Source organism: Motacilla alba, chromosome 6, assembly GCF_015832195.1.
Source record: "Motacilla alba alba isolate MOTALB_02 chromosome 6, Motacilla_alba_V1.0_pri, whole genome shotgun sequence".
Classification (NCBI taxonomy): domain Eukaryota; kingdom Metazoa; phylum Chordata; class Aves; order Passeriformes; family Motacillidae; genus Motacilla; species Motacilla alba.
This window is the reverse complement of record NC_052021.1, coordinates 29126995-29145338: the sequence shown is the minus strand read 5'-3', so window position 1 is coordinate 29145338 and position 18344 is coordinate 29126995. Positions and strand designations below refer to the sequence as shown.

The 18344-nt window shown below is 39.4% G+C and overlaps 1 protein-coding gene across 1 annotated transcript; it reads right to left on the bottom strand.

Annotated features, from left to right (window-relative positions):
- Positions 1–4127: 4127 nt before the first annotated feature.
- On the bottom strand, positions 4128–16851 carry LOC119702884 (pancreatic lipase-related protein 2-like). The gene is made up of 12 exons (XM_038141546.1): positions 16803–16851; positions 15526–15680; positions 14425–14550; positions 13421–13555; positions 12821–12929; positions 11970–12089; positions 11758–11880; positions 9428–9543; positions 8349–8478; positions 7623–7734; positions 6428–6592; positions 4128–5216 (listed from the first exon to the last, which is right to left on the bottom strand). Exons 1-12 carry the CDS (start codon positions 16849–16851, stop codon positions 5153–5155), a joined length of 1404 nt encoding a protein of 467 aa, XP_037997474.1. The 3' UTR covers positions 4128–5152.
- Between the last annotated feature and the right edge of the window lie 1493 nt (positions 16852–18344).

Here is an 18344-nt window from a genome sequence, read left to right as displayed (position 1 = left end):
ATGGACATCTTTGTGTGGCAATCAGACCTCTTTGAAACATTTTTTAGGGGACCAGGATTTCTGGATATGCTCACATATTTTGCTGTTATTTCCACAGAGTCAGTCTTTGTGTGTGAGTGCTGAAACAGTGCCACTGAGTTTCACTGCCTGTGTCTTTCAGAGAGAATACACAGTGGTGTGATTAAATTAATGTAGGCTAGTACAAGAAATCAGAATTAATAGCAAAAGTAATTTCTAACCCATATTGTAGGCTTGTTGAGGCGCAGCTCCTTTTAAGAATGGTAATTTTTTTCTGAGCCTGTTTCTATGTCTTAAGAGGAAAACAGATTTTAGTGGGCAGGAAGAAAAGTCTGGCTTTTGCAGCTGCCTCTGACAATGTGCAAGTGAACACATCCAGTGGTTTTATAAATGTCAGCTTGAGAATTATCAAGGACATAAATCCTTTTTGGAAGCAGTGGCATTCACATAGGTAGGAAAAAGAGAATCAAAACACTCACTGAGAATCATGTTCTCCAAAGTAATCTCAGAAACTGTGTTTCAAGTGCAGCAATATATAAATTACTGTGGCTTTCATAGAAGGATAAGTGTATAAAACTGTAAAAACAACATTTTTCTTGCTCTCATTTCAATTTTAGATTGAAGATGGTTAATGAATTTCTTAGCTTGGATGGAGGTCATCTGGAAGTAGCTTTGTGCATTCCATCCTCTAGAGAATTGCTAATATGCACAGACAAAGACCACTCAGCTCACTGGAGAATCTTACCTGCAATATTTGAGTGGCAGAGCCAAGAATAAGATATGTGCTTCATATTTCCATTGTTTAACTCCAGTGTTTTCTTTCTGGTCAAGGGAACAAATTTTAAATTGAATTGAGACAAACCCAATTTACCTTAGTATGTCCTTTCCAGTATCACACAGCAGCAAATAAAAGAATGTTTTGGAAGTTATAAATATTTATGATTTTCCATAATACATGCTGGCTGTTAATTAAATCACTCAAAGCAAGCAAAGCTAATATTAACTATTGGTTTTGTGAGCTGGAGATTTATAGTATTTGAAGCAAATAGATATAGTATTTTGATATATAGTATTTGAAGCAAACAGAAAAGGGAGTTTTAGAGCAGATGATGAAAGTAACCCAAGGCAACGGGGGGGTCCTTAGGGACAGTCAGATTTTCTTTACAAGTAATGGGCAGACTTTAAGGGAAGAGAGTGAAGTTCATTATTCTGAATGCTTTATCTCCTATTAATGCTAGAGTATTGAACTTATTTGAACAAATCGGGTGAGATAAAGGGAATAAGTATAGATTTGCCTTGGAAACTGAAAAGCAGATGCAAATCTTGAATATGTATTTTGAGAAAAGCGTGGCTCTGAGCAGCTCACCTATGGCCCAGTGGCTCAGAACAAAGCTAATCCTCTAGAGCTCTGAACATCAACATTTGGCCCCCAGCATTCCTAGCGTCAAAAAAAAAGGAAAAAACTCTGGGATGACACCACTGCCAGCCTGTATGTTCACATATTGCTTATGCTTCCTGTGTTGCAAGACCCTTGTGGCAGCTGGGAGAGGTTTGTGCTCCTCAGCACAGCAACGTGGGCGTGCTCTGTTTGTGCGAGGGCTGGTGATGAGGCATGTTCCTTCTGGAAGTTTTATATCCTTGATATTTGAAGATAAAGATTATTGGCTCTGTTTTGTCCTGGAAATATGCCACAGAAATAGATTTGGGCATGCTATCAACTTCTGCTCCCTAATTACTGGAAACAGAGCAACTTAAAGCAGCTTGGAGACTACTTGAAATTACAAAGTCCCTGACACTGTGCAATGACAAAAGGACAACAAGAAAGCCCCAAGTTTTGTGGAGACTGCACCCAGATAGATTTACTGATAGGTCAGAGATAGGTCAGTTGTTTAGTGGCAACTCCAACTCCAGTCAGCTTTGGTTATGGAAGAGTAACTCAAATAAATGTTGGGAATGCGCAAAGATTTTTGGTTTTGCTTCTGTCCCAGCAGCCTGTCGAACAACTATGAGACCCAGGGGCTTCACAAAATACCCTGACTGCATTAAAGTCTCTGAAAAGTTACCTTCCAAAGGTTTGGTGGGTTTTTTTGGGGGGTTTTTTTTTTTTTTTTTTTTTTTTTTTTTTTTTTTTTTTTTTTAATCTTCAGTATAACAGGCAGATATTTGAGAACTAGAACATGTTGTAGGAAAAAAACAAAACAAAGATGAAAGACCAGAAGATCCTGGAAGGCTTATTCCTGCAAACTTCTGGTTATTTTGCAAAGATTTAATCAATTTATTGTGGTGGATTAGAGTAGCATGAAAAAAAAATCTAAAAAGTCACAGATTATGATAGGATCAAAAGTAGGAAAAGAGACAACTGCCCAATCTGAACGCTGAGGTCTCTGTCTATTGTTCCTATTTAGTTAATTTTTATTATTGCTGTTATTTTAGTTCTGGGCTCACAAATATTTAGGAGAGGCATTTTGATAGGCTGTGATTTTGGAAAGAAGAGAAGCTGCTGTGCTATGCAGTAGAGTATTTTATTTTTGTTATCAGAGAATTCTGACCAAAATGGCCCTTGTAGTCTCTTCAGCTCACCTGCATATATGCCTTTATGACAAACGTGTTTTCTTCCAAAATTATTTTTTTTGTAACATATAAAGTACATAAAGATAATGTAAGTGGACCAGATAATTCATATTTTGGATTGCTAAATATTGCTGTCCCTTTTTCCATAAAAGACTTAAGAGGTTTGTTTGTGTAGTTGTTTTATGTTACCCCATTGTCAAAAGAGTGCCCTGAGAGAGCAAAGTGCCTGAGGCTGAAAGCTTCATAATGGCTTTCTTATCAATTTACCTTCGGCATAATTTTTGTAGTGAACACATGTTTAAGGAGTATAAAATTAAATTTGTATTGTAATTCTGAAGCACCTATAGTTTGGCACAATATTTAAGTAATGTAAAAGACAGAATGCAAATCATAGTATGTCCTTTAAACCCCTGGAGAAATGAGGCATGTTTGATTTTAAAAAGCACTACCTTTCCACATGACAGCCAAACATATGGAGTGGTGTGTCTCGCTTGACATTTTAAAGATTCAATTTAAATTGTTCTGAAAAGATGGCTTGCCTTGTTTTAAAGATAGGAAGGAATTGCCTGTCCAGAGCTTTGTCAAAGGCAGATTTTCTCATGAAATATCAAACCCTTGCATTATTTGGACTAGCACCATTAATATGAAGTGATAATATCCAAAAATTTCATACTAGGAAGAATTTTAAATTTTATATACAAGAAACAAGGAGGAAGATTATTTGCCACCAGCATCACTCAGGTGCTGTCAGTGTGTGTTTTTTCACCTTTATCTCATAAAAATAAATCTCTCTTGTTCTGTCTAAAAATATATAAGCAAAGAAGGGCAGTGTTGCTGTCAACTATACCAAAGAATAAAAATTAACTCAAGAAATAGCACACGACAAGAATGAAAACAGAACAACACAAGGGGAAGAAATTAATGTAATGTTCTAGTTTTAGCTGAAAAAGTTGGGTGAGAAAAGCCATCTTTTTAAGTGGTCTAATCAGCTGTACCACGCTTGTAGCACAAGTCAGCAGCCTAAATGAGCTGTCACAATTGTCAGAACGCTGTTGACATCTATAGCTTAAAATTAAACAAAGTGAAACTTGTATTTTTGAAAGAATATTATTTATTATTGATAAAAACATCAAATTAGTTTTCAGAATTGCAAAAGGGGCGCAGTCAAGTATGGAGGCAGGAGAGGATGGGCTGTAAAGAAGTCTTGAGTCCAACAGGACTTTGTTTCCTTCCTGTGAAGAGTGATGCCTTACATGGCACTGATCACACTCCTGTTATTGCCATAAAACCCACTTCCTGTCCCTGATGCACAGGTTTTTATGATCCTGAGGAAAATATTTCCATTTATTTTGCTTCAGTTCCTGACTGTAAGAAAGGCAAAAGAATAGAGTCTCCTTAATTTGTGCAACTCTGGGGCAGAGCCATGCGTGGTTTATGGAGGATGTTCAAGATGTTGTAATTACCAGTTACAGATATTTCCAAACTGTGTAGAAGTACCTGGGGCTTTTTTATATCTCCAGGGGAGCACATGAAAGGGGAGCCCCTTCTTGCTCAAGAAGGGAATCTTGCCAAGAAGTTTCCTTAAGGGGTAAAGAAGGATGAATTTCCTGCTCAAGACGGTTTCTGGTCCCACCCTGCTCATGGGGAGATGATAAATAAAGGGAATTGAAGAGTGACTCTGAGAAGGCAGACACCTGATTTATCAAATATCCTGAGCAAGCTCCTTCAGCAAACTGCACAGGAGGTGACAGGGTTCTGACATCTCAAAAGTGTTGCTGCATAATTTGAAACACACCTGTTCATCAGCCACATTCAGCCTTGTGTAACACACCAACCCCTTCTGGGGAACCTCGCTGGGAGCATTCTGGACTAGCTGGTTGCCAGGATGGGACACAACAGAATTGCCCAATGTGATTGATACACTTAATTTCTGCACCCAAATAAACCTCACATCAGAGGCAGAAATCTGTTGCATGCCTCAGACAACAGCTGGTAATTAAAAAAGGAAAGAGTTTTTGTGGGTAGCCTGTGTTGAAACAAAAGAACTTTAGCTTATTTTGGCTGATGCTGATAACTCTTAGTGGTTTTGCTGACCAGTACAATCAAAATGCTGACAAATTTGCAGTGGCAATGCTAATCCAAATGATGTAGCTCAAGTCTGACTTCAGCATTTTCACAAAGGCAAAGGAAAGGTGGAAAATTCAGTTTCACTGGCAAAGAGAAAATAGTTTCTTATTGAAGGCTGCCAGAAAATTCAAGTTGCTCAGTAGTACAATGCAGTTTTGATAAAGGAGATGCCTGATTCAGTTGTAGAAGAGTCTCAGCTGGTTATTAGTAACATATGTGTTTTCTGTTGTTGTAGCCGTAGTTCACAGCCGTAGTTCTCCAGCTGCCCCGCGTGGAGAAAAAGGTGACAGCACTAACTTGGAAATTGAGTTTTTATAGAGGGCTGGATAAATTTCTCAAAGTCTGTTGAGGGAGCCTCGTTAGCCCTTTGCTGCTGACTGCAGTGTCCTCTTCCAGCTGGTGAGGGTTGCTGCAGGGCTCCAGGCATTCCTGGCCCTCAGCAGAGAGCCAGGGCTTGCCACATTCTGGGCTGCACAGCTCCACACCCACAGAACACAGACCTGGGAAGGGGAGAGAGTTTAAGGAAATATTTGTCAGTAAAATGGGACATTTTCATAGCAGCTAGCCAACAGAATCAATGTAAACCCTGTTTTTTATTTCATGTTAGGTCAAAGCACAAGTTCCAGTAGACTGAGAACATAGAGTGTGTGTTATCAATTTTTTTTTTTTAAGACTTACTAGTTCATGACTAATTATTAACTTTTAGGATGTGTTTGCCTTTTTGATCAGGCTCCCTTGGCATTTTCATCTGGGGCAGGAGAGTGCTTTTGAAGGGATTTGCTCCCTCCATTTCTCCCACTTACCACACTTTGGTTTACATGACAGAGTGGGGTGTGTTGGAACCCTGGTTGCTGAGAATTTCAGACTTTCTGTGCTGACAGGCACTGACTATCAAAAGAACATTGAATTTGACCTGAGGCTGAGGGGAAGGCTTCCAAAATGGAATGGCAGAACTGGGATTGTGGGTGTGGAGTTTGAATAGATGTGTGTAATATCACAGGGTGGAAAACTTGGAGTTTAAGGTTTTAGAATATAGTAATATATAAAGCAAGATGGAGGTTTTAGGGTGGAGGTTGGTCCTTCTTCTTCACCTTCTTCTTCATCTTCTCCTTCTCCTTCTTCTTCTCCTTATTTTCCATGGGTTTGGGTGGTTTTGTGTAATTGGATAGAAAGGTCCACACTGCGGGCACGGGTGGTTGGTTATTGAGTTGAAAATAAAAATAATTTAAGTGTCATTTCTTAATTGGACAGTTTATCCTTAAAAGGCCTTGTAGAGAGAGTTGCATTGCCATTTTTTACCTTGTTAGAGTAAAGTACTGTAGAGCTCACAGCTTGTGAGATTGTAACATAGATATGAACTTATAAACATCTGAGTCCAAACAAGAAATACTGTCTCGCACATTAAATCCTGACCTTGGCAGAAAAGAAGCAAAGAATCCATTAAGGTGGATGCATAAACTGGATTAATTTTGGTCACTAAACAAGAGGTATGTTCCAAAAGTGTATCCAATGTCCTGCAGATGTCTATGGCTGCCAAGCCCATTGGCTCAGGCTGGAGTCAGCATGAAGCACCCTGCCCAGGCAGGTGCAGGGTTGAATTCTGCAGAGCTGTGTTTTTGTGCTGTGCTATGTGCCAATGGAGAGCTGGGCACATGAAACTTCAATTTAGGAGAAAAACTTCAACCCTTACATCATTAGGTGATGTACTTACATATTTCCAGTTTCCCCAGATATTATTCTGACTTCTTCAGCTCCCATGCAGCCTCTGTCTGCATGACCTAGTTGCTTTTTCCAGAGAAACTCAACTTTTGAAATGTTCCCAGAAATTTCTGTATCAATGTAGTTCAAGTATGTGTTGCCTGGTTTGAAAGTTCCCCTGCCAAAAGAAAAGCACAGAAGTGATGCTCAATGTTCTACACAAATGAGGGGGAAAAGAAAACTTGACTATAGGGAATAAGGGAGATGAGCTGAGGGGTGCCATGAGAGTTGGGGCTTTGAATACTACTGCTGCAATTTTATGAGGTTTTTTTATAGATTTGCTGAAATTCCCATGCCTTTCAGGATGAAAACACATATCAGTTAGCACAGCCTTTGTCAGTATCACCATGATTTATTCTACACATTACTTTTGAAAAATAAGATCTATCTTCAAATAAATCCAAGTCAAAAAGTTCTCTCAGTGTTTCTGGCTGCTCTCAACCATGAAGGAAATTGAAAATTATAGTTTACATTTGTGCCTTCTGTGCTATCACTGTTCACTCCAACAGAACACACACTGCAATGTGACATTAACATTGAAATTATCTGTGGGTTTATTGCTGCAGTGGTGTATTTATAGCCAAAGGTACTCCTGGTACAGACCAGTAATGAGGCTGTGTCCAAACACAGGGGAGGTTGGTTTTGTAATATTGAAGCTGGGATGCTGACCAGCATCTGTTTATTGAGATTTAAATTCACATTTACTGGAAAAGGCCAGGCTGAGTGGACAGGAATCTCATATTCCAGCACAATTCAAGGGCAAGCTGCAACTTTCTTATTCACATATTCCCCAGAGGAGGGGATAATTGGATGACTGTTCAGCACTGAACTCTTTGTATTCTCAGAGATCACCAAATCCTGTTTGAGTCCAGCAGCAGCCACAGAGCTCTTGCCCACTTTGCTGGGCTACCATCAACCTCAGGAAAAAAAAAAAAAAAAAGAAGAAAATACAGAGCAAGAGGGACCAGCAAACAGATTTTTACCACAGTCTGCAGCACAGGGAGCTTCCATCATTTATCAGCTGCTTTTATTACAGTGTAAATCACAGACCACACGGAACAAGGTGATGCATGTAAAAAAAAGCTGTGCACACATTCCATGTGCTAACAGTGGTAGAGCCACGTTTCCAGCAGCCACATTAAACTTACTTGTCAATGGTATATTTTTTTCTGAACCCATTAGTTCCAGTCAAGGCTACATCTATATTTCCCTTCATGGCTTCTGTTGCACACACTTTGACATGTATCTCTTTTCGCCAGCCTTGGGAAGCAAAATCAAATGGATTACAGTTGTAAGGAGATTTCTTTCCTAAAGGTTAAATTTCTTATATGTTTCAGTGTCTCTAAGAGAGAGAAAAGGATTGCACAAACACACTTAAAAGCAAAAAACACCTGTGATAAATTGCAGTTCATTTATTAATTTTCCTATTTCCCCAGTCCTGTGGCTGTTTTTGTATTGATCATAACTAAAATTGTATTTCTTGTTGCTCTCTGCCATTTTGACTTGATAAGCTTGGCAAAAATATCCTGAAATGCTCCAGTTTTATAAATTTTGCCAATAAAAACAATGCAACATTTAAAAAATTGAAATTATGCATTTCCAGCATAAAATTCCTCCCAATTTCAGCTTTATAGAATTTTTGAAGCCATCATGTAATTATCAAGTTTAACCCAAGGGTGAGCATCATTTGATCTGTTTTTACAATTATCTCAGCTTTCCCAAATAATGCTGGTACTGCATGTTCCTAGCACCTAAAATTCTAGATGTTTTATTGAGTGCAACTCATTAACTGCAGCAGTTCTGCAGAAGTGTAAGGTCCTTTTTCACACATAATTTATTGCTATTTTAGAACACACCACAAAATGAGCACTTACGAGCATATGGAGGGGAGGGCCCTGTGTTTAAATAAACCTTTTGCTGTTCTTTTTCAGTTTTATGTAAAAACTTATCAGCATAATGACCCATCAGTGGGCATCCTTCTTCTGGACATGGGAAGCAGTCTCCCTGAGGGGAAAATAAAAATGTGCGTCATAAGACATTCATCTATTTTAATCTCACTTCTTGAATTTTAGGAAATTAGGGTATTTCAGCTTTTTCCCAGTTTTTTGTTTGTTTGTTTGGGTTTTTGTAGGTCCTTGCTTCTCAGTTCAGATCATATCTTCAGTATTTATCACTGTGGTTTAAACAGGAGTTGAGGTGGTCAGTCATCTTATTTCTTGTTGAAAATCAGAGAGAAACAGGTTGGAAATCTGGCTTGATTCCTTGTGGTCTTTCAGGGACCATAAGTAAATACCATAAAGAGTGTGGTGCCTTGCTACCTGATCTGTAAAATCCAGGTAATATATTCATCTTTCATAGGGTCCACTGGAAGGTTTTCTGCTGGTTATGGGATGGATAACCATGTTTCCAAGCGGGTCTGGCTGAATATCTCACTCATATGGTAAAAACATTTATGTTTAGGAACACTGGAATTTAGGAATTTAGGAAGGTTGTGCTTTCCATCTGGGATTTGTTCTGTCAGCTCTTTATCCTTTATTCCCATGCAGAGCCTTAATGAATTCAATCTACCTACACAGATCAATCAGATCAAGACCTTGACATCTTTTTAAAAAAAAGGTAAAAAAAGATGAGCATGAAAGCAGATTAATTGCAGTCAGAAAAAATAGCTCTGCTGTATTTAGGTAGTTCAGTATTGATATGTGGGAGGTTCTGTTCTAACTGTGGACCTTTGGCTATTTGTGTATTTGATTTTAAAAAGGCAGAATTATCATCATCCCTTCTCCATTGGGAAATTGCTTGGGTTTGGGTATGGTCTGAATGAAGGTAGTCAGTGGTTCTGAATGTCCCCTGTGCCCACATCCCATAATCCCGAATGTAGAAGTTGTCCCAGGATTTATTAAAAGAAGAAGGGCAGGGCTGTAGGCCCTCAGATAAATCCAGACCTGGTACTTACCAACACAAAATCTCGGTATGTGTCACACTGGTACCCAACAAATCCATTTGGAGTGATGATGCTCTCAGCATAATACCTGAGGCTTCTTTTATGTCCACATCCAAAAGATCTGTATGCTGGGGAAAAAATCCAAACCACCAAAAAACCCAGCAGGGAAAAAGTGATTAAAGCAATACACTAACATAAAATCCATGCCAAAGAAACATTTTGGGGTCTCTTTTCCTCAAAAGCACATATAGTGATGTCTCAGGTAAAAGAAATAGCAATGATTAAAAGACATTTAAGTTGTGAAATATTTGGTTTTGTAGTAAGGCAGTGTACTTATGCCTACATATATTATTTTCTGTTGGAAAGAGGTAGTTTTTAACAGAGATGGAGATGCACAAGGTGAAACAAGAAGCATTTGGGGATGTTCCCCTTTGATATCTCAAAGACTGGAATATTTCATAGCCACAGTTTTTGTAAAGCATGTAGTAGTTACAATGAAATAGTTTTCCTTTTCTTACAGTTATCACAACATGGTATTCTGTAAAATCACAGTTTCCACTGATTTCTAGAATTAAAGGTAATTTTAGCAATTATTATAAATTCAGTGGCTTTTGGTGTTTTTAAGCACTAGAAAATCTGCAATCATTTGATAGCAATTCTATGAAATCCTCTGAAAAGCAGGATATTTGGCAGTGTGTCCTTGATTTTGTCAGAACTCTTTGAAACAAGTACATTTCCCATCAGACTGAAATTTACGAGCAGCCAGTAAGGAAAGGAGGAAGTGCTGTTTGGGTTACATTTACACGTCCCTTATAGCAAATGTTGTCTTCCTTGATTCCGAGGTCTCTTCTTTATCAAAAATCCATATACTCAAGTTAGGTTGTTTGTATAAAAATGTGCTTTATTCCACTTCAGCGTGTGGTGGGGGCTCACCAAACCACAGCGGGAAGTCTGGGAGGCACTGAAGTAGTTGCAAGCTAGCACAGGTTGTAGTGAAATCAAAATTTCCCCCAATGGCAATATTTATGCATCTTAAAGATAGACCAGCTGGTGTTGACCAGTTGACACATTGTTCCTTCCATAAGGAAAGAAAAGAAACCCCACACTAAAATCTCTCTGAAAAGTACTTGTCTGTTTTTCTTGGAAATAATCTGCATCAACAAGGCTTCCTGAGTATGTTTTCTTAGTAGCTCCTTCTTTAATTCAGAAGGGTTTGTGCTTTTAAACCCTCAGCTCTTACAGCTGGCTCAATTTATGTTAGTGGCAAATTCACTTAACACCTATAGTCTTTCTACTGCATCAAAAACTGTAGGGAAAAAGTCACTAAATATTATTTCTAAAGCACTTCATGCATAAAACCACTACATAAATGTAAACATTAGCAAACAATAGAGAGGTTACCAAACAAAGTAAGGTTTAACCAAGAAGAGGGAGTTAAGGCTGTCTCTATTTTTAAGAGCTTCTTGAACAACCAACTCCATCTGCTTGTGTTCAATAGAGCTGAGTTTCTCCTTCATGCCTAAACATTGCAAAGAGCCTTGTGAAATGCCTCTGGAAAAATATTTATGTTTTTGATTTAAAGGCAGACATTTTTATGCATTCCAAATGGAAAGTGTTTTTGTTCCAAGTAACTTTGAGCACAGCCAGCTTGCAGTGCTCTTTGTTACTAAGTTCTCGACCAGTTCTAAGGGAGAGCATTTTTGAAAGCAAATTATTTAACTAGTGGTAGGGATTTCAAACCATTTAGCTGTGAATAACAGATGTTCTCATTTCTGTATGCTAGGATCAGAAGACAGGATTTTGTGGATCTATTGTACTGGATCCCAGGGTAATTCTGATTAAATGTCCAAGTTTCTTTGAAGAACTACTAACAGAGCAGTCATTTTATCATCTTTTATATTTCTGACCTTGGGCTGTTCCCTTTGAAGAGACTAAAGCTTGATGACATGCATGAATCCCACTAATATTGGGAGTAATATCTTCCTAGGGAGAAGAAGAGCTCCGATTTTAAAACACTCATTTCTGGATTATCCATGGATGAAATGTTACCAGTCCTTCATGTGAGGAATTCCCACTGAGTTCAGCCTGTCAGCACAGTAGCAGGCTCTTAGAAAGCTTGTGATGCACAATTTTGCCTGCTTTAACTGAAGTTTTCATCTAGAATTTGCCTTGTTTAGTGCAAATGAATATTGGAGGGTATTTCAGAGGCAGCTTTAAATGTTCCATTTTTGAGTATTGTCTTCCTATCCCAAATCTGAACTATAGAAAGGTCTTACCTTATCCTAGCCTTTGTTTCTACCTGTAACTTATAATGAGGTATTGCTTCTTTAAAATACATTTACCTCTCATCAGGTCATTGATATCCCGAGTTGCAGGAGGCACACGAAGCTGCCTGCATCCTGGCATCTTCTTCCCACCATTTGGGTAAAAATCCAGGTGGCCACAAGTCTGAAGAATCCCTGGAGCTGAAATGCACAATGGATCCTGGCAGATCAATCCCAGGTGTTCTGTAGCCAACCTGTGTGCCAATGGCAGCCTTTCAACGAAAACTTACCAAAGTCAAAGAAAAGATGACCAGCATGAGTGTGAATTATATCAACAAATTTTGCATCTGAAGGATCCAGCCTAACCATTGGAGGAGTGTACTGGAAAAGGGGCCCAGCTGGATCCAAACCTAAATGAATGGAGAGACATCTGATTGAGTAAATAATACTATATATATCACCACACACAGGTTATGTATGCTATATATGTGATTACATTTCTGCCTTAACATTAAAAAAATCCATTTTGTGGTCCACAGCTAGAAAAACAGGCAAGGTATTAATAGAAAGCTGACTGAAGGCATTGCAGCACAGTAAAATGCTGCTGGCTGCTTGGTTTACTTTTGGGAACAATGATATAAGAAGAGATTTGGTTTATTGGTGTTTTTTCATCATTTTATTGGAAAATATGAAATCTTCATATGTTACTCTGAACACATAGATTTATTTATGAATTTTTATTTGGCAACAAGTCTATTTTTATTTCCAGAATATCTTGGTTGAAAATGGTATCCCTTCAGTGTCAGTGAGGTCTCTTTGGAGATAAAGAAACACAGCTCTGACCCCAGTTTCCCTGAGTTGCTCGTGTGACTGCTCACTGTGTGCATGGCTTAGACAAAGCAATGTCTATGCAGAGAAAAGAACTGACTGGGAAAGAAAGCAGAAAATTGTGAGTTTTTAAAAGAAAGCAATGTGTGACTGTGTCACGACTTGTGTGCCACCGTGCTGGCTGGACACTGCTATTTATGACAAACCAGCACATTGCATTCTGTATTGTATGTTTATAAAGCAGCAGGGACTCTTCAGATCTCTTAAGTTGAGTGAAAATAGAAAGTTTTATCAGCTGAAATAGCTGCAGTACCTGTTATTCTTCCAATGCCAGGCTTCCTCCTCCCTGCCTCCCCTGCAACGTGCGCTCCAAGGCTGTGGCCGATGAAATGGATGTTGGCAGGAGAGTAGCCATACTCTTTCTGTGAAGGTTTATGGAAAGGAGAAAAAAACAGTGTGGGTATACAAGTGGCACTGCAGCATGTCCCCCTGCAGTGCCAGGACATGGGCAGATCACTGGGCAATGGAGATGAGTGTTCTGGTGGAAAGTTACAGTTCTGGGTGATGGGATCTCTACCTAAAGAGAAGCAATTCCCCAATTATCCCATCCCTCTTCATTTTCAGGGTGTTCATGGCTATTTACCATCTTATCCCGATACACTATATCTAGGGGATTTAATTTTTCACTTCAGATTTTTAAACCTTCTGAACTGCTGAAAAGTCATGTCAGTTTTTCAAAATCAGTTATGACACTGAAGCAGATATTTTCATTTGTGTGGGATTAGAGCCCAGGGATTGGACCTACTTTACTGGGTACTTCTTGTTCTTCCTGGCTCTATTGAATCAAACCTAAAGGTGCCACTCTGAGCACGACATTTATGTGGACTGTGCACATTCCAGGGATATTTTTTACCTCCAGGAAGTTCACCAGGTACTCCAGCTCAGCCCCCACAATGCGGACGTTGTTGACGGCGTCCGTGTACAGACCACTGGAGCCACCCCTCCAGTCTGTCAAAATGCAGTTCACATCTTCAGAGTGAAACATGAACTGGTGGAGAACAGGAAAAGAACAGAGGAGAAGGGAACAGGCATTAATTACAATTGTAGCAGGGCATATGTAAACTGTATTTTGTTTTGTTTGTGTAACCGGTGATGACACATCTCTAGTAATTCCTACTGATGCTGAAGATCAACACAAGGAGGCAGAGTGGAACCAGTGATTAGAGGACACTCACAAGCTTCCTTCAGCTTTATTTCCATTCTAGATGCCCTGGTTGGCTCTAAGGTACCAACTTCTCTTAATGACAGTACCCCTGTTACCAAAATAGGTCCAAGCTTTATTCTTCAAAATTTTTATGCTTGGATCATCTAAAAGAATTCTCAAATTTGTGCTTGAATTGCTCAGCAGTGAAGTTCATAGATTATAACCAAAATATTCTATTTAGACACTTCTGCCAATAGAACTTTCTGATTTTGTATTTTATTTTGAAACAATTTCATTTTTGAAATGTGCCAGAGTAGAATGAAACCAATCTGCTGAACAAAGCATTCTGGTTTTATTAGATCAAATGTGTCACTCAAACTGACACGTTTATTGTGACCTTTTGCTGAGGTGAGAAAACTCACTCTTTTTTCCCCCTTTATTATTGGCAAGGAATTGAAAAATCAATTTATTATAGCTTTCCCTGCGGGGGTGAATGCAGCAAAAGGGCATTAAGGAGAAGGCTGAAGTGCACTATTCTCCTAGCCAGGAACAAGACAGTGGTCATGTGGAACCGGGCTTCATTCTGACTTTTGTGCTCCCTGAGTTAACAAGAGAACAGAGGTGCAAATTTTACATGGCAATTTTAAGCCAGATGTGGATATTTAGACTTTCAAATACAAGCAAAATGACTGTCAAACACTAGTCATACCTACCCTGCATATGCTTGTTATCCAGGGGAGATCTGCTCCGGCAAGGTGGCCGTGGATAATGAAACGAGTTTTCCTGTGCACTTGGAAGTTCGAAGCTTTTATAGTTGAAGGATTTGTAGCTGAAATTTTCTGTGCCAAAAGAACCAAACAACCAACAAACACAACAGGGATATGACTGTTCCATCCCACTGTACATTTTGAAAAAGGGCAGAGTGCCCCAATGGTTAAGGCATAGTTCTAGACCCGGAGGAGATGGTTCTTATTTCTCATTCCTAAACTGCCTTTCAAGTTTCATTTAATCAATTAATCACTTCAACAAATGCTTCACTTCCTCTGGTTAATTGAACTAATGATACTGGCATCTTCTGCACAATGCTTTGTGATACACTGGTACAACATGCCATGTAAATACCAGATTTTATCAAACTTGGCAATAGATATGCAAAGATAGCATCTTCTGGAAAGGTATTAGGTGGTTGACTTTGAAACTATACCTATTTTTCTTACTTTTTTCATTTGAAGATAAGACCTTAATTGCTTCATTTATATTTCATGGGAAAGCCCACGAGGCTTACAAATTCAGAAGCTGTAGGTATTTTGGTGTGTATTGAGAAAGAAGACATTATTTTCTTTAAAAGAAATTTTGAGTATTAGCTCTTACAAATTTTTTATGGTTTTGTTGACCTAAAAGCAGGATGGCATGAACTAATTAGCAGACATCTCACCCTCAGTGAAAGATTGATTTGTTAAAACCTCATAGGCCCTCTCATCTGGAGGAGTTGGACTTATTCTGAAGTGACTGAATAAACACCTCCACTGATTGTGACTGCCATTTATATAAAACCCCTTAATTCTGGAGCCTTTTACCTGTAATAACTTGTGTTAGAGGGCTGTGATTAATATGTTGTAAATATACCTGGCTCCTCAGGGAGCTGAAATGAGGAAAAAGGAAAAAAGATGGAAGAAAATTATCATGTGTCTAACATAGAATTGGAGGTTCTCCCAGCCGTCATATGAGCAAAATATGTGAGAAAAGAAACTGTCCCTACAATTTATTGAATGTATTGTACACTGTCAGTATTTCAAAACAAAGCATTTTCTTACTTGGTATTTCACCATGTTATCTCTGGTGTATAGGAGGAAATTTGTGTTCACAGCATCTGGAGAGCTGGGCAAGCCTGCCAGTTGTCTCCCCGGGATCCCAGCCCATGGGGGGCTGTCTGAAAAGCATCCAAGCCTTTTGTAGCAAACTTCCCTTCCTGGGGTGCACAAAGAAAGAGATATTTGTGCTCTGGGAGTGTCACAGGTTCTGCACACGAAGCTGGCAGGAGAGGGTTTACACCAGGAAAGCCAGACAAGCCTGATTTAGATTGGGATGGCACTTCTGAGCATTTTTCATTAAGGGGCTCAGTTGTGCTCAGGTGTTTGCAGCAAGGACTTGAACTTCAGGGGTGTTTCCTGCTGCAAACAGAGCCTGGAGCTCAGCCTGGTGAGCTCAGGATATGTTTGGTTCTACATATTGTTAACACAGCCCTTAGAAAAAGACAATAAAATCTTGATTCAGGGAAGAAATCAGCTTTTGCTGTCAGCACAGAGTAATCCCTTAAATCAGTCCTAAACTCCAGGGATTATCTGAATTGTTATTTCTTGTGCAACAGCTCATGAGGGAGCAAAAAGAAACAAAAACATTAAAATAGATACGTCTGCTTGCTCCACAACAGGCATTAAACATCTCCCTTATTTTTTTCATCACCATAAGATTTTAGTGGAAGCAATAAAGTGGAATTTGAGTGGAAGCCTAGAGCAAAGCACAGCCTCAGGATGTGTGGTCTGTGCCTGAAGGACCAGTTTCACAATTTCTATTGTGCATTTAATGCAGTAATGGTGCAAATATGACATGGGGGTGTTGCCATTAATTGTCATCCTTCCACACTGTTATAGCACAACAGTTGTGAAATCCCAAGAAAATTTTATTGCCATTGAAAAGTCCATTCTTTCCTGTCATTAAAGAGGTATTTTGGACCAAGACTATTTTCTTGTTCTCTGCATAGCACTGTGAAGAGTAGGTGCCTAGGCTCTCATTACCAGGGTTGTAGCTACCATGAGTGAGTTGAGGGTAGGAAATGTTCTGGAAGAATTTCAGTATCAATTTGCATATAAAAATACCTTTCTGATTCCCACTCTGTTTACTAGCTGCAAAAAACCTTTACAGAATTAGAAAGTAATGAGTTAAACGTGGTAAAGACATGACTCAGTGGTCCTAATGAAGAACTAGGTTAAATCCATTCAAATGAAGAGGTTTTTTTCTAGAATGCAGGTATCCTGGTGTAAGTTGCACATCATTTTTACTCTTTATAGACTTGATTCATTATATGTCTTACCTCTGGCTGCACTGAGAAGAAAAAGAGCAGTGATCCATACTGCAAGCATCTGAAGTGAAGAAGAACACAATTCAAACGTAATTGAAATTAGAATCCGGAATTCACCTAAGGGCTCCCTTAACCCCTTAAAACCCCTCAAAACTCAGTATTTCAGTCATTTACTGAGTTAGATCCAAAAAAAGCAACTCCTCCTCAAAAATAGTGAGATTTCAAAAAAATAGCTTTGGGATTATTTCTGTTTGCCATGGAGATTTTGCATGATCAGGATATCCTTTGGGAATCCCTAAAGATCATCTTCTTGTCCTTGACAAACAGAAACTTTTTTTCTCTGTAGAGCTGCACTTTATGGGCACGTAAATTAAATTCTAACAGGACTTGCAACAACATATTACAGACTGAAATTTGTCCTAGGATTTCATAGAAAAGTTACTCACAGAACTGCTACAATGATTTTGCAATCATTAATGATTAATGCATTTAAACAAAACAACCCAAGAACAAACTTATTTTGTGCTTATAAATCATACAGATGGTCTTGAAAACTCATTTTGATCACTGCTATCAGCCATGCATGCTTATCAGCCCTCATCTGCCTGATCACTTAATCACCAGCTGATAGGTAAGCACGGGGGTAAATGGAACCCATCATTTGCTCCAAGGTGAAGCAGGGAAAGTCTTTTAAGTCAGTCTCACTGCTACCATGAGCAACTTATCTTCAAAGGAAAATAGATTATTCTTTAAAAATCTAATGTAATGCCCAGATCATCCAACCAGTGCTGCACAGGCAGAGCCCTGCTCCCCTGAAATCCATAACACACTGTCAGGACCAAAGAGTTCATCCCTGTGAAACCAGGTGCAGGTTCAAGCACATCCTGCTTCCATCTCCTCTCCTCCAGCCACTCACCAAATACCCTCTTGACCATGATCCTTATTTCAGTTCCTTAGATGTTCTTGGCTCCAGTGCATCCCATTTTACCTTGGCAAGGCTCAGAGCAAGTTCTCAGGGTCAACCTCTCAGTTGCTTGTGGCAAACCTTGCAGAAACTCTTTGAGGAGCCTGGAGAGAAGCAGGACAGCTCTGTGCCTGCCCTCCAAGGGCATGTGGCACAGGGATGCTCACCCTCTGCTGCTCCACAATGCTTGGATTCCCAGCTGCATCTGTGGCAGTGTTGGGTAATGCCAAAAGAGATCTCCCTCTATCAGCCTTCATCCGAGATAACACCAACCAGGTCCGACCAGTTGCTGCTTGACTCCACCCACTTAATGCAAAGTTTCAAACAGGCTGTTATTGCCCTCCATTGGTTATTATTTTTCAAGCTAAAAATTGCTGGGGAATGTGATGTAAACACTGAACTAACACAGGGCCTTTCAGGATCAGCGGGGTCGCTCATCTTGGTGCGATGCTGAGTTGAGATTGTGACTTAACATCACACCGATGGCAGTGGCAGAGCCCCCATCCTTTGCATTCCACCCCACAGTTTAATAGCAAAACTATCCTTCCTGGAACTGATTCCTGTCCTTAATAACTTACTTAGTCTTAGGC